At 41.0% G+C, this 25,878-nt stretch overlaps 1 protein-coding gene and 1 pseudogene across 1 annotated transcript; one reads left to right on the plus strand and one right to left on the minus strand.

The window, feature by feature from the left end:
* Positions 1–2,595: 2,595 nt before the first annotated feature.
* LOC144308963 (uncharacterized) lies at positions 2,596–8,885 on the minus strand. Its single transcript, XM_077889908.1, has 5 exons — positions 8,620–8,885; positions 7,242–7,365; positions 6,999–7,108; positions 6,438–6,928; positions 2,596–3,034 (listed from the first exon to the last, which is right to left on the minus strand). Exons 1-5 carry the CDS (start codon positions 8,883–8,885, stop codon positions 2,868–2,870), a joined length of 1,158 nt encoding a protein of 385 aa, XP_077746034.1. The 3' UTR covers positions 2,596–2,867.
* Positions 8,886–14,776: 5,891 nt separating this feature from the next.
* Positions 14,777–14,890, plus strand: LOC144309343 (U4 spliceosomal RNA; annotated as a pseudogene).
* The last annotated feature ends 10,988 nt before the right edge of the window (positions 14,891–25,878 follow it).

The following is a 25,878-nucleotide window of genomic DNA, read 5'->3' on the forward strand; positions in this document are numbered from 1 at the left end:
CGGCGGCGGGGAGGCCTGCGACCGCCGCCCTCCCGCTGCCACTGGCCGCGCCGCCTAGGCCATCCTAGCACAGCTGCGCCAGGAGGACGTCGGGCTGGAGTCCGGTCTAGATGGCCGAAGGGTGGTGGGGAAATGACGAAGGCCCTGGGCACACCTGGGCTGGCACGGGCAGGGGGCAGGCCGGGAGCCCTCCAGTGACAGCGGCTGAGCCCTGGGAGTGAGGCCCATAGATCCTTAACCAGTCGTTAACCAGGTCGTTAACGTGTTAAGTCTCGGCTTCCAGTTTGGTGCTTCAGCCCCCAGCACTCAAGAGTTGCTCCCTCAAGCTCTGCTGCAACGCGCTGAAAACTCCCCTAAGGGGGAAAGTACTGTGAGACTGGTACTAGGACGTACCTGCGCCTTCCAGGGGCTCAGGAGGTTTTATGAACAAATGACAAGTGCTGGGAGACGCTTGAAGAGCAAACCTCCAAGACAGGAAAGAGGGTGCTGATTTTTTTTTTTTTTTTTTTTGCTTTCTTTTAGGGATACAAAGTATTTCAATAGTGCAGTGACTGGATTAACACTGGCCTAGAAACCAGCTTTTGAGGCTTCCATGTCATGAACTGCCAGTTCTCCACACTCTGGGCTCTTTTCTTGCCTCTGGAAATTAGAACTTGCCCTCCCCTTCATTGGGTTTCTTGGTATGCGTCCTTCACGTTTCAGCTTGAACAGTGCCAAGAGAAAAACCCCCAGACTTCGCCAAATGAATCACATGCCCCTCTCATATTCCTTCCCAGCCTTCTATTTACCTGTTTCTTGCATTTACTGTATGCTGCAGAAGGGGCTGTTCATTTGCAAAATGCTCTCTATAAGATGCTCAGTTCCTTGAAATTGGGAGGGCAGAACTGCGGGGAGTCTCATCTAGTTCATCACTGCATATTCCTGGCACACAATAAATGTTTCATGAGTGGATGAACAGATTACAGATTTAAGAACTAGAATCCCCAAAACTCCATGACCAATTGGATGTGATGGGGGAGAGGGAAGGAGAAATCTTGAGAGATGTCCAGGTTTTCTGGCATAATGAGTTAGGTGAGCGCTAGATCCATTGGCCAGAATAAGGGTCATGAGAGAGACAGGTTGGGGGAAGATGAACAGATAGTGAGCTTTGTCTATAATAATAATACAGTGGTGAAGCCAGATCTGGAGCTGTGATCCTTCACGTTGTGGTTTATCAGGAATGAGCTCTTGATGGTGATGTTCCCCATAAATAGCAGAGGGAGCTCTAGGGCACAAGAAATTACCTGTCCTGGCTAAACCACAACTGAGTATTAGCATTCTTATTTTTCTTGTTGGAGAACAGAGATTTCCTCTCCAGACTCTAACCTTGCAAGGCAAGACTTCAGATGCTTTCGTTTGTTTCTCCCCATTCCCCCCCCCCCCCGTGTCCTTGAGCGTCACCTTTTTCCCTGTTCCCCCTAAACCATCCTAGAATGCAAAAGCCTCCTGTGATAGCACCCCTTGCAGGCCTCCTCTGGATTACAAACCACTAGAGAGTTCTCCACCTTTAATGTAGATGGAGCCAAGGTAGAGAACATGGCAGGCTCTGTGATTCAGTGCTACACTTGTCACTTCTAGTTTGTGACCTTAGACAAGTGATTAATCTGTGATGCAGTTTCCTTACATTTGGAGGTTCTAGCAGGGGAGCACAGCTACTCGTATACCCTTGACCGAAGAACGGTCCTCCTCTATCGGGGATGGTCGTCCTCTTCGACCGAGCGCGCAGCTTCGGGAGGGACGCACATGGAGCGGTGAGGGAGGAAGGGGACACCCGCCTAGCCAGCCAGATCAGCCGAATCAACCCTGGCGATCAATGGGGTGACAGATGTCGCAGCCAGATCGCCCTCACATCCAGTTTCCTTACATTTAACAGTGGCTCCTACCTCACTGGGTTGTTTGAGGAATAAATCTACTCAGCGTACATGAATTTGTGTAGTGCCTGCCATATAATAAGCATTAGGTAAATGCTTGCCATTAATATTAGGCATTTCTTGGCCATTTCTCCTTGACCTCATTCATTCAACAAATACATTTTTTAAAGTCATCTCTATGCCCAGCATGGGGACTTGAACTTACAACCCTGAGATCAAGAGTCACATGCTCTATCTGCTGAGCCAGCCAGGCACCCCATCTAACAAATACTTATTGAGCTTCCAGTGTACTGGATGCTAGATACAAAGTAGAAGACAGATACTACTCTTGGCCATAAAACACATTCAGAAAGGACACAGCAGTATGCAAGGGAGTGTAAGCATCATGCCTGCTCCCTGATGGAGCAGTTCTCGTGAGAGAAGACACAGGTGCTTACATCTCCCTAAGAGGAAGGAGAGTGTCAGGGCTCCAGAGAAGAAGTCTCTCTTGTTAAATAATAAACTGAAGCATGTTGCGAATATTTAAGAATCTGAGCAAAAATCTATTGGAATCAGGTAGCACCAAACTGGAAGCACTTAGGAGTACTTCCGTGCCAGGAGCTCAGAGATGTTTACAGAGAAAAAGGCAGAAATAAGGAAGTTCCTGATTGGCTATTGTGTAAAGAACAGTTGGCTGTTTGTGGTTGGTTACCCTTAGTGTTTTATTTCATAGCCTTGAAACCATCTTAGCAAGAAGAGTCTAGATACTTTCTTGTGTAGCTATGGACTCAGCAGTAGATTCAGCAATAGTTGCCCGAGTTAAGGAGCATTCTTGTGCATTAACAGAAGAGGCAAGTAGCAGAAAGGCAAGAGGAATAAAGGTACATAGTGGAGATGAAGATCTTAGTCCATGATCTTGGGGGAGCTGGCCACTTCAAGAGGCCATCTGCTTCTGAGGAGGAACCTCCCTAGTCAACGCTAACTTTCTATCTCCAGCTGGTGTGCAGTTAGTTCCAAGAGTCTGGAGGAGCCCTTTTTAATTGTGAGAAGTGGACCCAAGTTCAAGTCCCTGAAGTTTGGCTGTGGTCTTGGCAGCGAGGACTGGGTCTGGTTTCTACCGAGGAGGTTCAAGGGCAGCCTTTGTTCTTAGTGATTCCAAATCAGAAGGGTGGGAGAAAATTGGAAATGTTAGTCTGGAGAGTTGCAGCCAGATGTTTGAGGAAACTAGGGGAATCCAACATCTAGTTCAGGTTACAGATACACAGTAGTTTCCTTTTTTTTTTTTTTTTGTATCCATTTTTTATTTACATTGTAGTTAGCTAACATATGTATATATATGTTATATATATGTTACATATATGTAACACTGATTTCAGGAGTATAGGGTAGTTTCCTTTCACCCTTATTATTTCCAAGTGGTTTTTTTAAGTGTTATTTATTTAAGAAGGAATCTTTGCACCCCACATAGGGCTTGAATTCATGCCCCCGAGATCAAGAGTCCCATGCTCCCCTGACTGACCCAGCCAGGTGCCCCTTCCAAGTAGTTTTAATTACATATGTCATTAGAATGATTAACCTTTAGAATCTTTTATTCCTAGTGAAAACCAAGAAATAAGCAATGTGGACTTTCAGTTACACTAGCATTCTGTGGTTTGGGAAATTTATAAATATATCTCATAATTTCTAGAAGTATATTCTTCCTCATAGTAAAATTTAAAATGTGACACTAAAGATGTTTACTCATAAATCCAAATATCTTTAGTTCCTCTGTAAAAGAAAGCCAAAAGTGGATAAACCTATGTTCAGTAATGTTTTAGTATTATTTTATCATATTTGGAATGATCGAGATACTCAACGAGTAGCCATCATTTAACTTATCTCAGTATAACTAGGGTTTCAAGTTCTCAAAAAGATTTTGGAAACTAGCTAAGTAGACATACCATATAGAATATTTATTCTTTTCATATAGAATATTTATTATTGAAAATTATATTTATGAACTTTTACTTACATTTATTTAATTTTACGTGTTCTTAATTATGTTTAGATTACTCATGAAAATTTCATGAGACATTAAATAGCTAACCATTCTTGCTGACACATCCTGTAACAGTGATAACATGTTAGCTTATTTGACTTTTAGGAAACCTAGATAGAATTCAAGTATTTTGCTTCATGCCGATAATTCTAAAGACATTCCTGTTTTAATTAAACCAGTAAACTTAAACTAGATTTTATTGACTGAAGATTATTCTAGATCATGTGAACTTGAAAAACATTTGGGTTAGTTTATTTCTGAGAGTATGTTTGATTTATATAAATACTTGTTTGTCTTTAAGCCCATTAAATAAAACTTTTTACGAATTAGTTTGGAATATCATCTGGAAAGTATCACATCTATAGCAGGCATACAGAGACACAGAGATCTTATAGCTTTCCATTTAAAAATTTCAGCCACGAGACAGGTATGATCATGCAAAATTCACTAGTTTATTTATTTTTATTTTTTATTTTTTCACAAAAACTCACTAGTTTAAAAAAGAATGGTTGTATCTAAATTGTGTTTCTGATAGAATAAGTTAAGGTTACCTGCTCAGATGGCTAAAGCTTTTACTAATATTTGTGGGAAAAAATGTTTGAGATTTTTCATTCACCTAATTTCCAAATAGCTTCTTTTTTGTTTTTCTGATAAGAATTATCTCCCTGAAGTTTGCACTTCAAGAGATGGCTCTGGGTTCCTAGAAAAATCTGGGTAGCCATTTGCATCTCAAAGGCACAGAGAAAGAATGTTTCTCCAAGAACAGCTTTTGTTTTCTAAATCCAGATATTGTAAAAGATCTTTTCACAATATTGTAAAAAGCCTTTTGAGATGAATAAGGGAGAGTTTGGGATTGGTAGTAAAAAGTATAAGTGGCTGTGAATGGTTTCTAGAGCTGCATTTCTGTTCTTGTAAAGACTCGAATTGTAAGAGAAGTATAGTTTTTAATTACTTAAAGAATTCGGTTGCAATCTGAATGATATCTAGCCACTGACTCAGCCATGCAACATTATCCTCCATTTGCTTCTTTATGTCAGGGAGAAGATCTGCAATTAAGATGGTAATCAAAAGATTTGTATGTTCTAGATTTAGAGCTAGGTTTATTTTTATTTTTTAAATTTAAATTCAAGTTAGTTAACATATAGTGTAGTATTTATTGGTTTCTGGAGAATTTAGTGATTCATCACTTACATATAACACCCAGTGTTGGGGGGAATCCCTGGGTGGCTCAGTGGTTTGGCGCCTGCCTTTGGCCCAGGGCGTGATCCTGGAGACTGGAGATCGAGTCCCACATCAGGCTCCCGGCATGGATCCTGCTTTTCCCTCTGCCTGTGTCTCTGCCTCTGTCTTGGTGTGTGTCTTTAATGAATAAATAAATAAAGTGTTTAAAAAAAAAACCCAGTGTTCATCCTTAATGCCTGTCACCTATTTAGCACATGTGTACATCCTCCTCCCCTCTAGCAATCCTGTTTGTTCTGTATAGTTAAGAGTGTCTTGTGGTTTGCTTCCTAGAGGTGGGTTTCTTTAAAACATTCATTTTAAAATTTTATTTGTTTTTCTTTTAAAGATTTTATTTATTTACTCATGAGAGACACAAAGGCAGTCATAGGCAGAGGGAAAAGCAGGGTCACTGTGGGGAGCCCGATGAAGGACTCAATCCCAGGACCCTGGGATCATGATGGAAGCCTAAGGTAGATGGTCAACCACCGAGTCACCAAGGTGCCCCTTAAAAATTCATTTTATTTTATTTTTTGTTTTTGTTTTAATTTTTAAAAATTTATTTTAGAGAGAGAGAGAGAGACAATGAGGGGGGGGAGCTACAAAGGGGGAGGAAGAGAGTCTCAAGCTGACTCTGTATTGAGCATGGAGCCTGTCCCCAAGTTTCCATCTCATAAGCCTGAGGTCATGACCTGAGTCAAAATAAGAGTTGGACACTTAACCAGCTGTGCCACCCAAGCACCCCTCTTAACATTTTAGTAAATCCTTCCACAGTGGCTTCAGAATGCTGTTCTTTCCCTCTGGGTACACATTTTCATTTTAGCTTTGGGGAGAAGTCCTTTAAAAAGCGTTCCTATCAGGCTCTGAGTATCAGCCTCCAATTTGATGTATTTATGACTGTAGTGCTACTTTAAAAAAAAATAATAATCCTTTTGAGTATCTTGTCAGGTTTCAGCTTGGACAAAGAGTAAATATTCCTGCTAGTATTGAACCCCACGGAACCAAGAGGGATCGTCAGCAAGGTGAGGTGCAAAAGATACTCCTTTGCCAAGACCCTGGGGCCACTCCCAAAGATAACCAATAGAATGGGGATCTGGACGGTGCCCCTGAGAGCTGGACTTACTGGGGCCTTGTGACAGTTGGCAGGACCCAGCTGCAAGTGGGGTGCAATGCACGTTTCGGCGCAGGCTTATGTAGCCAGCGACAGCTGTCCTTAGGTGAGGAAGCATGGGTAACCCGTATTTTCCTGTGTTGATCTGATTTTGGGAAGGAGGGGAAAACGTGACGTTTACCTTCTTCTCTCCAGCAGGTGACACACAGAGGTGTGGGCGAGCTGCCTGTGGGAAGAGCGGCTGCCCTCGGCGGGCCTGCACCAGTTTTCCCGGGATGCTTCGCGCGTGCTCGGGGCGAGCGGGCGGTGCCGGCGGGTCTTATCGTCGCCACCAGAAAGTGCCCAACGTTCTCTTCACCGGTTGTAGTGAGGGCCTGTGCAAGTCCCCGATTTCTCTGGGGCACCTCGGAAATTGGTAGGGGTATCTGAGATGGTTCCGAGTTCCCCACTCTGGCCACTAGTTGAGGATTATCTTTGACGCTTGGTCCGCCTCCGGGCCGAATCTCGTCCACCGGGGGCCTCACGCTGCCTCCGGGCCGGCTTCGAAGTCGGACCCAGTCGGTCCCGGACCTATCGGAGGCGGAACCCGTCCGTCCCGCACTCGGTCTGGCTTTGAAGTCGGACGCCGTCCAGCTGCGGCTGCTTTCTGGATCCTGACCCGAGAAACAAACGCTCAGGTGACGTCAGAAAGCCCCTGATGCCGGGAGCGGCGCGGCGAAGGCTGCGGAGCTCTGAGAGGGACTTGCCCGCCGTCCGCGCGAGCTCCAGGGGCTCGGCAGGTACCCATGCTTGTGGCTCCGTGTTCCGGGGGGCCCTTGGGGTCCCCTTCGCTTCCCGCTCCGGAGATGCCAACTGTGAAAAGAGAAGCTGACGCATGTTGCAGACCTTAAGGCTTTATTTGAGGGGGAATCACTTTGAATGTGGCAGCGGAACCGGAAGTGGTCAGGCGGGCCCCGCCTCCAGGAGCTCAGGCGAGAGATTTGACCGGGAAGAAGCGGAAGTGAGGGTCTGGCCGTCGCTTCAAGTGGCTTTGGCTGCGCTTGTCGTCGCTGCTTCTTAGTGTTTTGACTTCATAACCTCGAGGCGTTTCCACGCTGATTTTGGTCTGCCTACGTAGGCCGTCATCACATCATAACCACTTCGGTCTAATGGCTTTTGTGTTTAACAACACTTTCTTGTTGTTGTTGTTTTTTTAAAGATTTTATTTATTTATTCATAGATACACAGACAGAGAGAGAGGCAGAGGGAAAAGCAGGCTCCATGCAGGGAGCCCGATGTGGGACTCGATCCCTAGTCTCCAGGATCACGCCTTGAGCTGCAGGTGGCACTAAACCGCTGGGCCACTGGGGCTGCCTTTAATAACACTTTGGAGCTGAAATTTATGAGGTATTTTTTTCATTTCCCAGCTTTTGCAGGCATTACGGATTAAGATGTCTACATTGTACACGTTGTAGTTGCGTTATGAAGCCATCACATGTCTTCTAACAAATCTTTTAAGCTTGTCATTATACGTCACCTACTGGGTGATCGGCCTGCAGAGACCCCTTCTCTTACGTGCGGCAAGCTGTGTCTACGTGGCTGTTCCTGCCCCGCCGCTGCCGGCAGAGCCCCGAAGCCCGTGCAAGGAGGACACTTGATTAGGCTAATGCACTAGGGCAAGACTCTAAGTATACTCTTGCAACAGGTGTGCAACTTTTATTTATTTATTTTTATTTATTTTTAATAATAAATTTATTTTTTATTGGTGTTCAATTTGCCAACATACAGAATAACACCCAGTGCTCATCCCGTCAAGTGCCCCCCTCAGCGCCCATCACCCAGTCACCCCCACCCCTACTTCGTTTCCCAGAGTTAGGAGTCTTTATGTTCTGTCTCCCTTTCTGATATTTCCTACCCAATTCTTCTCCCTTCCCTTCCATTCCCTTTCACTATTATTTATATTCCCCAAATGAATGAGACCATATAATGTTTGTCCTTCTCCGATTGACTCATTTCACTCAGCATAATCCCCTCCAGTTCCATCCACGTTGAAGCAAATGGTGGGTATTTGTCGTTTCTAACGGCTGAGTAATATTCCATTGTATCCATAGACCACAGCTTCTTCATCCATTCATCTCTCAATGGACACCGAGACTCCTTCCACAGTGTGGCTACTGTGGACATTGCTGCTAGAAACATCGGGGTGCAGGTGTCCGGCGTTTCACTGCATCTGTATCTTTGGGGTAAATCCCCAGCAGTGCAATTGCTGGGTCATAGGGCAGCTCTATTTTTAACTCTTTGAGGAACCTCCACACAGTTTTCCAGAGTGGCTGCACAACTCTTAAAACCTACTGTTCCTAAGAACTGGAATTTTGTTTCCAAACCTCCGAGGGGATTCCACTGTGCCAGTAGTGATGAGAGCCTTTGCTCTTGCACTGGTTGGGTTCAGCATGGCCATGTGATACACTCCTGGCCAACCAGAGAAGTTGTCACAGTGTGGGAAAGTTTGCAGGTGGGGGCAGAAACACTTCTGGAAAACAACATTCCTCTCCCTCTCCCCGAAGAAGAGATCATTGTGGCATAAACTCTCTCCTTTTCGTCCTGGGGCTTTTATTGTCTGTATGGGAATGTGGTTAAGTGCTGCAGCCATCCCGGATACTCTGACAATAATGGCAAAAAGCTAGGGGTGGGCTTAGCTCTATCCTCCATACTTTGTCGAGCCTCTGACTCACTGAGTTAACCAATCCTGCTGCCTAACTGTTAAGCTTCTTGCTATGCAGTCTGACAAACCCTGGTGCAGCCCAAACTCTCCTGGTCACATCTCTTCTACATTGGTAGGAAGTTAAGTGATTGGCACCAGTGTGATTTATACTGCTACTTTTGGTGATATTGATGACCTGGACCTTCCACAGTGACAATGCATTTTTGCCCGGACAAGAAGACATAAATGATGGCGCAGTTAAAATGTATATATTCAGAATTAAATAGGCTTTGGAGATGAACGGTAAATCTAATAACCATTTATGATACAGTTTCAATTGGAAGCTCTGTGTTAGAAACTCTAAGTGAATTTCTGAAACAACCCATTTATAAATTAGGAACGACCTATGGCCTTACAGCTAGACACTTTAAAGAAAATGTTTAGTCTTGAGTAATATGCAGACTGCATTCTAAGAATGTGTCTTGTGGCTAATGAAAGTTCTCATAAAAAGTTGTAGTGTACCTTTAAAAAAAGTTGCAATGCAGGCAGCCTTGGTGGTGTAGTGGTTTGGCGCCCCCAACAGCCCCGGGTGTGATCCCGGAGACCTGGGATCAAGTCCCACGTCGGGCTCCCTGCATGGAGCCTGCTTCTTCCTCTGCCTGTGTCTCTGCCTCTCTCTCTCTCTGTGTCTCTATGAATGGATAGATAAAATCTTAAAAAAAAAAAAGTTGCAATGCTGCTGCTTCTTTTTTTAAAGATTTTATTTTTTTAAAAAAGACATAATCTACACCGAACATGGGGCTCAAACTCACAACCCAGAGATCAAGAGTCCCATGCTCTTCCCACTGAGCCAGCCCCCCAAAGTTGCAATGCTTCTTAATTCTTAATCTGTATTGGTGTTTCTCAAATTAAGTGGGGATGGCCATTGCTTCCTGGCTCCCACCTCTACTATTTCAAATGATACATGGATAAAGTTCCAGGGTGCAAGCAAGCTTCCTACATTGTAGTTTCCTTATGAAGAAAGGGTTCCAGAACAATCCAGCAATGCCCTCCAGCTGAAGATCATCAGGAACACACTTGTTGGGATGCCTGGGTGGCTCAGCGGTCGAGTGTCTGCCTTTGACCCAAGGCGCGATCCTGGACACCCAGGATCGAATCCCACATTGGGCTCCCTGCATGGAGCCTGCTTTTCCCTCTGTCTGTGTCTCTGCCTCTCTCTCTCTCTCTCTCTCTCTCTCTCTCTCTGTGTGTGACTATCATAAATAATAAATAAATAAATAAAATTTAGAATTAGAATGTGCATTAAAACAACAAAGTCCAAATATTTAAAAAAAAAAAAAAGGAACACACTTGTTCAGCTTGAGTGGAACAGGAACAGGTGGGTTTATTGTATGCTGCAGCCGGGGAGAAGGTGTACCTTCGGGAACTGTGAGGCATCTCAGGGAGGGGGTTGGAAAGGACTTACTAGTGAACTGGGCTCATGTTAGATTATTTGGGGAGGAGGTAAGGAACTGGGGACTTTGCTTTGGATTGGCTGCTGACAAAAAGGGGATTTTATGATTGGGTATATGAGTGCGTCGTGCTAAGGAGGACACTAGAATGAGGCAAAGAAGCAGCAGTCACTCATTTGCTGGGAGGAGGACTTTCATATTTTGTGGTTTGGACAGTATTCATGGTTTGTCTGTGTTCAGGCAGGATTATAGAGTGGGTAACTTAGTGACTATGGTCACTAAAGTGGGCTTGTCTGATGTTCTGTGACATTGTTTATGGTCACTAGGAGAGCAGCCAGGACCAGCTGTGAAGGCCTGGCCAGCTTCTGGATGTCAGAGCCTGCTTTTTTCTACTTTTTTTCCTCAATAGTTAAGATACTGTTTTCTATTGTGTTGGGCACTGTGGTAAATGCTTTACATATTCAGATTGAATCATCCCCACCTTAATGAGGTGGCATTATGATCATCTTTCCTTAATAGATGCAGAAAATGGCACCTGCATTGCTAACCAGCTGTCCAGAGTTGGGGGGTGAGTTCAGACCAGTGCCAGAATCGACGATGTCTTAAACACTCCTCTCTACAAAATAAGGCTGTGCCTGGGCATTAAGACTCAAGCCAAGGCCACTTCCTAAATAGCACATACATGTATGTGGTGCCTACCTAGAACTGGAAGCCAAGCACAAATCTGAAACAAATTATAGCAACACGCTTGTAATATGAAGCCATTTAAAATTATGTTGTAGATGGGCACCTGGGTGGCTCAGTCAGTTAAGCATCTGCCTTTCACTCGGGTCATGATCCCAGGGTCCTGGGATCCAGCTCGGTATCAAGCTCCCTGCTCAGTGGGGAGCCTGCTTCTCCCTCTCCTTCTGCTGCTTGCCCTGCTTGTGCACTCACACACACTCTCTCTGTCAAATAAATAAAATCTTTCAAAAAATATAGAAAGATACTTATTGACATGGAAAAACCATTAATGATATAGGAAAACCCAAAAGCATTACAAAACAGAATTGGGATTTCTGCTCAGCTGACGAGCTTTTTATTTTTTTAAAATTTTTATTATTTTTATTATTATTTTTTTTTGACGAGCTTTTTAAACCTGAGGTTTAGACCCACTGAGACAAAGTATTGACGGTAGGGCTTCAGCATCTGTATACCCAGGAATTTGAACTCTTCCGGTACAGGTTACTAAGCCTAGCGTTTTGAGGGGTAAAATGAGGCAGATACTCATCAGGCTTTTCTCTTGTATGATCAAGAACATTAATGGTTTGCAGGAATTCAGAACTGTGAGACATGGCTGTTTAACATTCTTTCTGGACATATTACTTGGCTAGTGTCCACTGGTACTCTTGAAGATGCTCCAGGTGATTATTTACAGCCATTGGCAAGTTTGAGTAAAGCCACTGTTAGCATTAGATTTGTCCCTAGTGATAAGTCCAAAAGATAACTTTTGGTTCTCAATGAAAATTAATCTTTAGTGTTCAAAGCTGAGGTTTACTCCTTGTAACAGAACCAAATAATAATAGTAACGATTTATGGAAGTTACATGGCTATGTGCCAGGGTTCGTTTGTTCGTTCTTTCTTTCGACTTTATTTATTCATGAGAGATGCAGAGAGAGGCAGAGACATAGGGAGAGGGAGAAGCAGGCTCCCTGTGGGGAGCCCAATGCAGGACTCAATCCCAAAACTCTGGGATCATGACCTGAGCCAAAGACAGATGTTCAACCACTGAGCTACCCAGGGGCCCCTGTGCCAGGGTTTTCATTCATCTTTTTATTTATTGCCACAAACAGCCCTCTGGTGTAGCTATTACCTCCACTTAGAACAAGAAGGTTAAGGCACAGGGACAGTGAGGGACTTGTTCAAGGAGGCACATCAATAAATGTGTCACTGAGTCCAGTTCCCATATCCTGCTACTTTCTCAGTTTACTTGTTAACATCCCAGCAAGTTTTACAAGCTTTGAAAAAAGCTTGCAAAAGTCTAAAGAGGTTTCAAATGTCTGTGCCTCTATATTACCAGGTAATCTATGCTTTCTGCACCTGTGATATATCAAATTAGCACTAGTACAGAGAATATCATTTGCATGACAAAAAGATACTGAACTTGCAGTCATAGAATCATTTCAGTCTTCATGATATTGAGAGATCAGCTATAATAGCCAGATTAAAAGTCTCCTTAGAGTTGGAATTCCAGAAAAATTTATAGAAAATAATTTTATACAAGGTCCAAAATATCAAATTAGTGTTTTAAAATTTTGACTTATGTAATAGAATCCAAATGCCAAGATGTTTGAAGTATTAAAGCCCAACTGAAGTTTGGTGCAATAATTTTAAAGGGAACACTGAATGTCTTATTCATCTGAAATTTGCTTTAAGACTCAGATGACATTTCTAAGTAAATGACTATATTCTTGGCTAATTTCACATAGAAATGACTTCGTATTTTGATAATAAAACTACTTTAAATGTATATTTTGAATTGGTGAACCCTGACTGGGGAACAAAATTCACATAAACTGTACATTTTGCTGTTAACTATATTCTGAAATTTATTAGTTTCTTGATCGTTCAAGTGTTCAGATTTCAGTTAGTGAATCTTGTAAATGATGTTGTTTAGTTTTATCATGTTTGAAAAATGGCTTTTTGGTCCCTATAATTGTTTTTGAAGAAGGAATGAGAAAGAGAATTGAACTACGATAAATGGTTATTATTAGCTTTCAGTTCTCCCAGGAATCATGGCTAGGTGTACTTCTTATTTACTCAAATCTGTAATCAATGTTTATAAGGTGTCATGTTGATGTTGTTTTTAAAACACAGAATCTCATGAAGAGAATATTATATGAGTATGTGATTAATGGATCATGAGAAAGATTAGCTCAATCACAAATGAAAAGTTATTGGTTTAGATTTTTCTTTATTATGCTTGTATTGCATATAGTAAAATCTAGACTAAAGATGGCAAATTTGAGTTCACAAGTAGCTGAAAATGATGTTTACATCCTATTTTTTGGAGATTAATATTTACTACAAATATGATATTTTAGGGATGTTCAGTGACACACAGGCTTCTGTCCCCAATCTCATTCTGTCTATGTACACAACACCCCCCCCATTGAGAATTTACATTCACAAGGATGATTCTGAGGTATTGTCACAGGTTTTTTCATGCCACCCAAAAGATAAGATTTTTCGGCATCGCCAATTGTGTGGATTGTAGGATAATGACTGGATTGTATGGTAATGATTTTATTTGGTAGACCTCAAAAGGTTTGCCATATCCTTTATTGTGATAGCAGTTCTCTCCTTCTGGCCCAGGCCTGACCCTATGAAATATCTCATCTCCCCACCAAACAGAATCATTCCTTGTTCTTGCTACTTGGACATGGGGAGAAAGCAACTTGAGTAGAAAGGAAGTAGCCCAACTCTGACTGGGGTGACATCTTTCCCACCCATCGGGGAAGATGATATACAATAATAGTATATGAACTAATTCATAAAGAGAAGCAGAAACAAGTTGAAATCCCAATGGGTAAGGTGTTTTGGTGGTGGTAGTCCCTGATTTCTCATATTCTGCAGCTTTTTCTTAGATTCATTCAGTGAGCTACCTAGCTATCAAAGGCAATCCATTCTTTTCTCTTTAAGTTGCTTTTAGATAGGTTTTTGTCACCAAAACCAAGAGTCCTTTGTATTAGCATACATAGAATGTAATAGGGCAGCCCGGGTGGCTCAGCGATTTAGCGCCGCTTTCAGCCCAGGGCCTGATCCTGGAGACCCAGGATCGAGTCCCATGTCAGGCTCCCTGCATGGAGCCTGCTTCTCCCTCTGCCTGTGTCTCTGCCTCTCTCTCTATCTCTCTGTGTGTCTCATGCATAAATAAACAAAATCTTAAAAAAAGAATGTAATAGCATATTGAGTCCCTGCTGATATGGCCATTGTTTTGCGTGCAGCAAAAGCAGGAAAGTAAGCCAAGTTATTTTAGACACACTTAAAAAAAAAGATTTATTTATTTATTTTTTAGAGAGGGAATGCACACAGAATGGAGGGACAGAGGGAGAGAAAATCACAAGCAGATTCTCTGCAAAGTATGGAGTCCAACTCGGGGTTCCTTTCCATGACCCCAAGATCAGGACTCTGAGAGTGGAAATCAAGAGTCAGTTGCCCAACTGCCTGAGCCACCCAGGCCACCAGACACACTTTTTTGTTGTTGTTGCTGTTTTCATGTCAGGTGCCCTTTTTAATGCCCATCAGTTACCCCATCCCCCCACGGACCTCCCCTCCAACAAACCTCAGTTTGTTTCCTATAGTGTCCCTAGACACACCTTGAACAAGGTTTGAAATATAAAGGATTATAGCTTTGTGCAGTGGCAGTATTGTAGCCAAAGAGGTTTATCCAAGGTGCGATTATTGCTAATTGAAAACTTTTCCCAACATCCTGGAGCGAAAATTTGAAATATAAAAGATAATACCAAAGGTGGTACTAGAGTGGTACAGGGCCGTCCACAAACCTTATGCCAAATTTAATTTTTCATTGTATTGGCATGCATTTAAAGTTTAATAATGAAAAATAAATATTAGGTATAATGATAAATCACATCCTGGGTTTGCAAATTTTTTTTTTAAGATTTTATTAATTTATTCATGAGAGACACAGAGAGATAGAGAGAGAGAGAGAGAGGCAGAGACACAGGCAGAAGGAGAAGCAGGCTCCATGCAGGGACCCTGACGTGGGACTCGATCCAGGGCCTCCAGGATCAGGCTCTGGGCTGAAGGCGGCACTAAACCACTGAGCCACCCGGGCTGCCCCAATGCAGATGGTTTTCTGAGTGGTACACATGAGCCTGTCTTGTGCATATTGTTTCCTAAATGTTGCTTTGTTGCAGTATGAGGCTAGAGAGGCCAGAGAAAGACAGAAAGAGGAGTTCTCATACAGGAACAGCAAGATTGCAAAAAAAGCTACAATGTTAAATTCTTCTGCTTTTCTTTACTCAACACTTAGTTTCCATTGGAGGAAAATAGTGAATCTGATTCTCAATCACTATGCACCCGCCCAGGAAGGGTTGTGATCAAACCTGGGGAAGTTGCACAGATAAGATATGATTTACTTAGGGGCTTCATAAACATGGCTGAAAAGAGGTTGGGTTCTAATTAACATAAGAGATGGTGAGATCTGCAGCCCTAATTCTTTTTTTATAAATTAGTTTTATTTTATTTTACTCTTTTAACATTTAAATTCAATTAATTAACATATTATTACTTTCAGAGGTAGAGGCCAGTGATTCATCAGTCTTATGTAACACCCAATGCTCATCACATCACATGCCCTCCTTAATGCCCATCACCCAGTTACCCCACTCCCCCACTCATATGCCTCCAGCAACCCTCAGTTTGTTTCCTAGAGTTAAGCATCTCTTATGGTTTGTCTTCCTCTCTGATTTTGTCTTATTTTTCCCTCCTTCCCCTGTGTTCATCTGTTTTGTTTCTTGAATTGCACGTATGAGTGAAATTATATGATAATTCTTTTTCTCTGATTGACTTATTTAGCTTAGCGTAATAGCCTCTAGTTCCATCCACATTGTGCAATGCTAATTCTTTATGGTAGTTCTTCCCCAGAGTCCCATCTCCACTCTCACTGATGGGACCAACTGTAACCTACAAAATCCTGAATCCCATTCCTTTGTCTCTACTCCAGACACTCTACTCCCAGTGTCAAACTCCTGTCCTTAAACTACCTGCTTGTCTTGTACCCATGGAATACTCAAAGTATCTCAACTGCAAAGAGTCCAAAATGAAACTGATCACCTTTCTTCCTAAACTTCCTGCTGTGTCTCAGTGAATCTCAGTAGCTAAATCATTATGCACTCTGTTGTTCAAGGCATATGTCTGGATACCACCCATTCACTTTTCTGCCTCACTTTTTTTTTTTTTTAATAAAATAATTTTTATTGGTGTTCAATTTACCAACATACAGAATAACACCCAGTGCTCATCCGTCAAGTGTCCCCTTCAGTGCCCATCACCCACTCACCCCCACCCCCCGCCCTCCTCCCCTTCCACCACCCCCAGTTCGTTTCCCAGATCTGCCTCACTTTCAATATTCAGTCAGTTCTTCCTAAATAGCTCTTAAAATTTGTAGTCATCCTTGACACCCCGTTTCTGTCTGCCCTCTCAGTAATCCCGCACCAAGTCCTAGCACCTAAATACCTGTCCAACTCATTTATCTTTTATTCCATCTCTGCTGCTGCCACTGTGGTCTGAGCCATTGTTACCTCTCTCCTGGATCAGCATGGTAACCTCCTAACTGGATGCCTTGCTTCCAGTCTGGACTCTGTATAATCTTTTCTCCATGGTACGGTAGGATGGGCTGTTTAATATGGAAATCTGCCATGATACTCCACTGCTTTCGCTCTTTTAGGGGCTTCCCTTTTCTCTTAGAAAGAAGGTGTGTAGTTTCTCATGGTACTCTCTGCCTCTCTTTTTTTTTTCTTTTTACATTATCTATGCTCATCTTGTCTCAATTCCTTTAACATCCTATCCAGAATGTTCTTCTTTCATCCCCCTCACTTTTCTAATCAAAGTATAATTAACATACAGTATTGTATTAGTTTTAAGTGTACAATATAATGATTCCACAATTCTGTATATTACTTGATAAAGGGTTAATATTCAGAGTATATAAGCAACTTATACAACTCAACATCAGGAAAAAAATCCAATTTAAAATGGGCAGAAGACTTCTTTTCCAAAGAAGACATCCACATGGACAACAGACAAATGAAAAGATGCCCAGTATCACTCATCATCAGGGAAATGCAAATCAAAACTACAATGAGATCACGTCACACCTATCAGAATGGCTAAAATCAACAGCACAAGAAATAAGTGTTGGCAAGGATGTGGAGAGAAAGGAACCTTGGTGCACTGTTGGGAGGAATACAAACTGGTGCAGCCACTGAGGAAAACAGTAAGGAGGTAAGGAGGTTCCTCAAAAAATTAAAAATAGAAATATGGTATAATCCAATCATTCCACTATTGAGTGTTTGCCCAAAGAAAACAAAAACACTAATTTTTTCATCCCTTTGCCTAGTTGCCAGGGAGTCTTCCCAGACCTCAGGGGTAGGCCCAGGTGCTCATTATATGTCCACTGGTTCCTTCATTTTATTTTAGCACTCATTCCAGATTATCATTTTACATTCATTTGTATAGTCATTTGTCTCTCACTAAATTATTACTTCTATGAGATGCAGGCCTATGTTGTTTTTTACTATGTATCCCTAGAGTCTTACATTTTTTTATTCACTTGACATAATGGTGATTCAGTATATTTGAAATAGGACTATTCATACTTTACACCATGGGTATTATGCATTAAGTAGGCTTTGGGGGTCAGAGGGTAAACCTAATCACCATTTATAATATAGCTTCATTTAGAAGCTGTTGTTTAAGAGCAACCAAACTGTAAATGAATTTCTGAGACTTCCCACTACAAAGTTATAAACTCTTAAATTATAGCTATTTAATATACATATTATTAACTTTTGTCTTAGCAATATAACAGCATGCAGACTATATTAGCAGAAAGTGTTCAGAAGTTCATGGATATTTAGACAAAAGGTCTTATATATTATATTATAAATGCCTCTTATCCTTTATGTTAGAGCTACTCAGGAGAGCAGGGACTATATAGATTTTTTTTTAAAGATTTTTAAAATTTATTCATGAGAGAGACAGAGATAGAGAAGAGGCAGAGACACAGGCAGAGGGAGAAGCAGGCTCCATGCAGGGAGCCTGACATGGGACTTGATCCCCAGTCTCTAGGATCAGGCCCTTGGGCTGAAGGCAGCGCTAAACCGCTGAGCCACCCGGGCTGCCCAAGACTATGTAGATTTTTACTTATCAGTTTCTTGTGCCTAATACAATGTCTGTGACATAGGAAAAACTCAGTAAGTTTTTGTGGGATGAATGAATGATGCTGTTTTGTTTGCTTAGTTTTGACCCTTTACTCCTGATGTAATATTTCTACTTCTACTCCCCTTTTACTTAACTAAATTATATTTCTCTTTTAAGCTTCAGTTCAGATATCACCTCTTGTGCAAAGTCTACACAGATGTATCTATGTATGATCACGTGTGTGTGTATGTCAGCTTCCTGTGCTGTATGATCGGTGTCTGGGTTTCAGTCTCTCCCTGTATACTGGGACCTCTTTAAGGAGAACTCTGTATCTCCAGGGCCTCGCACAGTCCCAGATACACCATAGTTTCTCAAAAAAATATTTGTTAAACGAAATAGTTAATGAATGTTCAGCCTTCAAAGTTCCTAGAGCCTAGCATCATTCTTGGTACATTGTAATTGCTCTAAAATTGCTTCTTAAATGAAAGAGATGAATTAGTGCATCTTTAGCCTTCAAAACTCATATCTCAATTTAAATTAAAAATGTAGATAAGAGGGGCCCCTGGGTGGCTCAGTCAGTTAAGTATCCAACCCTTGATTTCAGATCAGGTCATGATCTCAGGGTCATGAGATGGAGCCCTGAGTTGGGCTCTGTGCTCAGCAGAGTCTGCTGGGATTCTCTCCCTCTCCTTCAGCCCTTACTCACCCCCCTTTAAGGACAAATGTGGATGAGTGACCTGAATAGCATTGATATAAATCAAAATCTATGTATTTTTATTTTTATTTTATTTCTCAAAATGCAATAAAAAGATGATATCCAAACAAAAAATAGATCCCTTAACAGATTTTAGTGAAAACTACATTGATACTTAAAATGGAAATCATATGCCAGAAATTTATACAGTATTGACCTTTTAAAAACAACCAACCAAAGGTGGCTTAGTCAGTTAAACATCCAACTCTTGATTTCAGCTCAGATCATGATCTCAAGGTTGTGTGATTGAGCCCTATATCAGGCTCCTTGCTGAGCATGCAGCCTGCTTAAGATTCTCTCCTTCCCTCTGTCCCTCCCCCTACACGTGTGCATGCTCTCTCGCGTGCGCTCTCTCTCTCTCTCTCTCTCCCCCTCTCCCTCTCCCTTTCCCTTTCTCCCCCCTCCCTCCCTCCCTCTCTCAAAATCAAAGTAAAAATTAAACCCAAGGTTACTATATATATATATATATATATATATATATATATATATATATATATGAGAGAGATTCTTAAGTGCAGCAAACTACCCATGTAATTAATATTAAAGATCTAATGATAAAAAGTCATTGTGGAACATATCACTTAGCAGTGAATTATAGAAAGCTTTTCCCCTGAGATTGGGGAATGAGAAAAGGATGCCTACTGTGCCTCAGTCCTATTTAATATTTGAGGTCCTAACCAGAGCAATAGGGCAAGTAAATGTGATGAGCAAACGATTCAAGGGTAGGAGATGAAACTATCATTATTCTTAAATGACATCATTGTCTTTGTATTAAAAAAAAATCCAAAGCTCTATCTTAGATAAATTATATGCTTTAATAAGTACATTTAGTAGGGTTGTTGCATACAGAGATAGTTGTATTTCTATATGCCAGCAGTATGCAATTAGAAAATGAAATTAGGAATACCATTTACAATAGCATCAAAAATGTCAGATACCTAGAATAAATCTAATAAAAGATTCAAAAAGTGCACCATGATTAAGAGAAATTAAAAAGACTTAAGTAAATGGAGGAATAGGTCACGTTTATGGATTGGGAGATTCAATGTTGTAATGATACCAGTTCTCCTGAAACTGATCTACAGATTCATTAATAGTGCAATCCTGGCAGTTTTTAAAAAATTAGCAAGCAGATTCTAAATTTTGTATGGAAATAAAAAAGGTCAGTAATTGTCAAGAATACTTTGGTTTTTTGTTTTGTTTTTTTTTTTTTTTTAACTTTATTTATCATGAGAGAGAGAGGCAGATACATAGGCAGAGGGAGAAGCAGGCTCCATAGGGTGAGCCAGATGTGGGACTCAATCCCAGGACTCCAGGATCACACCCTGAGTCGATGCCAGACACTCAACTGCTGAGCCACCCAGGTGTCCCATCAAGAATACTTTGAAGAACAAGAACAAACCTAGAGGATTTAGAAGATATCATCAAATATCATGGTATTAACATAAGAATAGAAAAATAGACAAACAGGGCAGCCCGGGTGGCTCAGCAGTTTAGCACCGCCTTCAGCCCAGGGCGTGATCCTGGAGACTGAGGGTCGAGTCCCATGTCGGGCTCCCTGCATGGAGCCTGCTTCTCCCCCTGCCTGTGTCTCGGCCTCTCTCTCTCTCTCTCTCTCTCTCTCTCTCTCTCTCTCTCCCTCTCATGAATAAATAAATAAAATCTTTACAAAAAAAGAAAAATAGACAAACAGAATAGAGAGTCCAGAAATAGACCCACACATGTCACTTGAATTATGAGGAAGGGATTGCTTCAGTGTCATTGGGTAAGGAGGATCTTTTTAATAAGTGATGCTGAGTCTACTCCATGTCCATATGAAAAAGGTATCTTGACCCCCTAACGCAACCATATGCAAACATCAGTCTCAGATGGATTGTAGCTGTATGTGTAAAAGGTAAAAACAATAAAATATTTAGAAGAAAGCATAGGAAAATGTCTTCATGACTTTGGAGGTAGCAAAATATTGCTACCCAAAAGCACTAATTAAAAAGTAAAAGTGTGGGAAGCCCGGGTGGCTCAGTGGTTTAGCGCCGCCTTCAGCCCAGGGTGTGATCCTGGAATTCCAGGATCCAGTCCCACATGAGGCTCCCTGTGTGAAGCCTGCTTCTCCCTCTGCTTGTGTCTCTGCCTCTCTCTGTGTCTCTCATGAATAAAGAAATAAAATCTTTAAAAAAGTGTACTGCATTGAAATTAAGAACTTTTGTTCATCAAAGGGCAACATAAAAATAGTGAAAAAGTAAGTCACAGTGTGGGAGAGAATATTTGAAAAGTGACAGACTCCAGCAGGGAGATGCACATTGCAAAGGTACCATTTCATGTACACCAGAGGGCCTTAAATAGAAAAGACCAATGATACCAAGTTTTGGCGAGGCTGTGGAGTGACTGGAACTCTCATACCCTGCATATGGGAGTATAAATTGAAACCATTATTCTTGAAAATTGTTTGAGAGGCTTTACTAAAGTCGAACATACAATACCCTAAACCCAGCTATTGTATTCCTAGCTATGTGCCCTGCAGAAATGCATAAGTTTACCAAAAGACATGTACAAGAATGCTCATGGTAGCACTCTTTGCAATAAATAGCTCCTAGACTGTCAGCTATCCAAATAGTCATCAACTATAGACTGGATACATAAATTGTAATATATTAATACAATAGAATACAGTATATCAGAACAAACATAGATTAATCTCTCAATATTATTGAATGGAAGAAGCCACACACCAGGCAGCAAGTCCTGGATAATTCTATTTCCATAAAGTTCAAAAACAAGCAAAAATAATGCATAGTGTTAGGGGTTGAGATAGTGTTTACCCTGTGAGAAGGAACAAAAGAGGATATTCTGGGTGCTGGTAATGCCCTATTTTGTGATGTACCCATTGTATACCATTTGTGAAAATGTACTGACCGTGCACTTATGATTTGTGTACTTTTCTGTGTGTATATGTCAATTAAAAAATTACTTTTGGCACTTGGGTGGCTCAGTTGGTTAAGCAACTGCCTTTGGCTTAAGTCATGATCCTGGGGTCCTGGGATGAAACCCCACATTGGGCTTCTTAGTGGGGTGTCTGCTTCTCCCTCTTTCTCTGCTCCCTCCCCCCCTCCTGCTCTCTCTCTCTCAAATAAGTAAATAAAATCTTTAAAAAAACCGTGCAAAACAGTAGTGTATATGATCTATGCTATTTGTATAAAAATGCACAGAAACAACAAATTCATAATGATGATTGCCCATAAGAAAGAAACAGGAGGAGGGAAGAGGTACATGTTGGGGAGGGGGCTTTTCATTTGCATAATTGTATAACTATTTTTTACTTAAAAATAACTGAAACAGGATACAAGATAAAGAATTGATAAAAGCTGTGTAGTAAGTGTGCAGATACCTGTTATGTTACTCTCTTTAACTTTCTCTGTAATATTTTACAATAAAAAAGTTTTAACAGGAATAAGAAGTGAAACACTGTGCTGTTTTCCACAAAAGTAGAACCCCCTCAAGAAAAAAAGCTACTTCGGCATGTGTGTCCATGACACTTCACTGGATACATCTTACTGATTGATATCTTGTTGCTACATTCAAAAATGCATCCAAAAGCATAGGGAGTTGTCTTGAGGCAATAATAGCTGACAATTACATAATGCTTCCTTTGTCAGGCCCTTCCTTTCCCGCCCCCTCCCTGTGGCTCTCTTTCTCCATCTCCCCTCCCACATCCCTCCCTTCCTTCCTTTTCTCGAAAAAGAGAAAAAAAAAAGAGACTTCTTTTTTAATTGCAAAGTATTACATTCATACAAAAACTGTACACAATGTCGACATACAGCTTACAAATTATTGTGAAGTGAATGCTTTACAAATGCCCAAAACTGCAGGCCAGGAATACAGCCTGGTCAGCACCTGGGTCACCTCTGCTGGATTCTGTTATAAGAGGTGCTCAGAGGCAGCACATACATGTACACACACATATCGCGATTTCCACATGTGGTGATTAAGAGATTCCTATCTAACTCTAACTCCTAGGGTTGCCGTGAAGCTTAAATGAGAACATATTATAAAGTTCTTAGAACAGCATGCCTGGCAAGTAGAATTGTTTGCATTCCTCTCATCCTGTTTCTCCTCCCAGCCCTCCCGCCTGTCAAATGTAACCCCCAGAAATAGACATGAACACTATTTTCAAGACTTTCCTTTTCATTAGAAATGTATGGGCAGGCAAACTCACGAAAAATGTGTATAACAAGACATGTAAACTTTTCTGATCTAATACTGAAATGAACACATTAAAGTTTATGGTGGGTACAATTCAGAAATTGAGAGTCCTGAAGAGACCTGTACCACTTTAACCCAGCAGTACTTTTACACCAAGGAGAAAGGTTTATGTTGCAATGAATCTGTAATGTGAATTTTGCAATTTAAGAGATGTGTCCCAGCAGCAGAAACACAGTGGCTGAGAGGCAACGGGGATAGTGAAGAGAGGATTGTGCAGTGTGGTTGTGTTGATCATTGATTTATCCAAAAAGTATTTAATATGCCCTAGATACTAGAGGAGAGACAGTCTGAGGAGGTGACAACACCAATGCTCATTTCTGGCCTCAGGAAACTTACTTGCCTCTTGGACAAATTTACACACACAGCAAAGAAAACAAATGTAACAATAAAGCCCATACAGAGCTCTAGAGTTGCATAGAGAAGCAAGCAATTTTGTATGTGAAGGTCAGGGAAGGGTTTTCTGGAGGAGATACTGTGCGGGAAGACCAGAGATTTGCTTTGCCTGGAGCCTACACATCAGAGGGAGCTTCAGGAGTTGCTTAATGCCCAGCATGGCCTTTTTGACCACAGCTGACAATGGAAAAATGTGGTCAAGGGTGTCACATCAGCTCACTGTGTTTCCTAAATCCTCATATTGGATCGTGGCAGATCTAAATCACCTATCTTATAAACATCTTTGGGTCTTCTCACAGAGATGGATAGTTAATTGTGATAATTTTTTAGTTTACTATATTGAATCTTTTCTACCATTTTTTCCTTGTTTATGTCCCAAAGGAAAAAATACAAATAATACTGGATTCATCTTATAAACAGAAAGCTCCTAGATTCCCTATAAAGACTGCGTCTCTGACCAAATAGGTTTGTGTTATCAAACTTTCCTTTTTTGGAAATCTTTTAAAATTTTCATCAGACAGTGTTTAAAAAAGTTTTTAGGATTATCATAAACTGATGTTGTAAAATAGCACTTGGGACAAGTCATGCATTCTTTACTCACTGTTTAAACTGTGTCATTTCAACTAGACCTAAATATTAATTTGCTTTTATTAGCTTAATAACATTTTCTGGGCAATTTTATAATGAGAACTAGTTATTTTGCAGATTGGTCTCTTATAGACTTAAGACCAATAAGCCTTCAAAAAGCGTGAAAACAACAGAATGTATAGTATTTTGATTTTTAAGTTCTTTTATAACTGAGGAATGAAATAAATGAAATATATATTACATATATATTTTTTCAACTAATATATAATTTAAACTTTATACTGTCTGCACCACTGAATATCCATATCAACATCATTTTTCTAAAATTTTTTTTCTAAGATTTTTTTAAAAAGGTTTTTAAGTAATCTCTACACCCAACATGGGACTTGAACCCACAACCCCAAGATCAAGGGTCACATGCTCCATTAACAGAGCCAGCCAAGTACCCCTTTATCAACATTCTTTTGATTGATTGATGAGAGAGCATGCCAGTAGGGGGTAGGTTGGGAGAGGGAGAGGGAAAGAGTGAATCTTAAAAAGGCTCCATGCTGAGCATAGACCCTGAGATCATGACCTGAGCCAAAATCACTAGTTGGACGCTTAACCAACTGAGTCACCGAGGTGCCCCCATCAACATTGTTTGTATTAGATTTTAAGTTCCAAGGGATAAAAGATGTGGCTAATAAATTACTCTGAGCTATTTAATTATTCTGGAAGACAAATGAAGATAGTGGGCTTTAACAGGAATTTAGTGGAAGAAATAAAGATAAAATAAATCTTAAACCCATGACATCACCGTTTCCTCCTGATGACTCTTCTTTTTTTTTTTTTTTTTTTTTTTTGGTTTTGAGAACACTTTAATCCTTTGAATATCATTTTCCATATACAAACTAAAAGTAGCCATCCATGTTACCCTCCAAATTACTAGCAATCATCGACCTCTTAAAGACTTTGTAAAGACAGTAGTAAAGGACTAGAATTGTAATTTGGAGATAAAAGGCTGGATCTTAATAGATAACCAAGCTATTTCCTAGGAAGTTATATTAGCAGGTATGTTCTAAATCTCAACTGAATGACTGCTCTGCCTAAGTGATTTGATTTCACCTAGCAAGAAGTCTATAAACTTTTAATAGCAGCAGTTTATTAGTATGTATGCACTAGCAGTATGTAGGGGTCTCCAAAATGATTTCAATCTTTAGAGTCCATCTGAATTGACTTAGCATTTCAATAAGCAATACAACTTTGTAAAAAAAGTACCCTTGTGTCTCTTCTTTCAATCCAATGACCTCTTTGTATTCTTCAGAGGGATGGAGTACGCATACCATTAAATTTTCCTTCACCAAGACCTCTGATGACCTTGGTGTACCAAGTGACAATTCAGTTTTTCAGTTTTGCTTCATTGGTCCTCTCACAGTATTTTTTTTTAAAGATTTTATTTATTTATTCATGAGAGACACAGAGAAAGAGAGACGCAGAGACACAGGCAGAGGGAGAAGCAGGCTCCATGCAGGGAGCCTGACATGGGACTCAATCCCGGGTCTCCAGGATCACACCCTGGGCTGAAGGTGGCACG

This window comes from Canis aureus, chromosome X (assembly GCF_053574225.1).
Source record: "Canis aureus isolate CA01 chromosome X, VMU_Caureus_v.1.0, whole genome shotgun sequence".
NCBI lineage: Eukaryota > Metazoa > Chordata > Mammalia > Carnivora > Canidae > Canis > Canis aureus.

Bases quoted from the DNA above. Each gene is read 5' to 3' on its own strand.
- LOC144308963 (XM_077889908.1), bottom strand. From the start codon at position 8,885: ATGGCTGCAGCACTTAACCACATTCCCATACAGACAATAAAAGCCCCA. The intron at 7,366-8,619 runs GTTTGGAAACAA...CGGCCTACGTAG, and splicing joins ACAGTGGAATCCCCTCGGAG to GCAGACCAAAATCAGCGTGG. The intron at 6,929-6,998 runs GTCCCTCTCAGA...ACGTCACCTGAG, and splicing joins CTCGCGCGGACGGCGGGCAA to CGTTTGTTTCTCGGGTCAGG.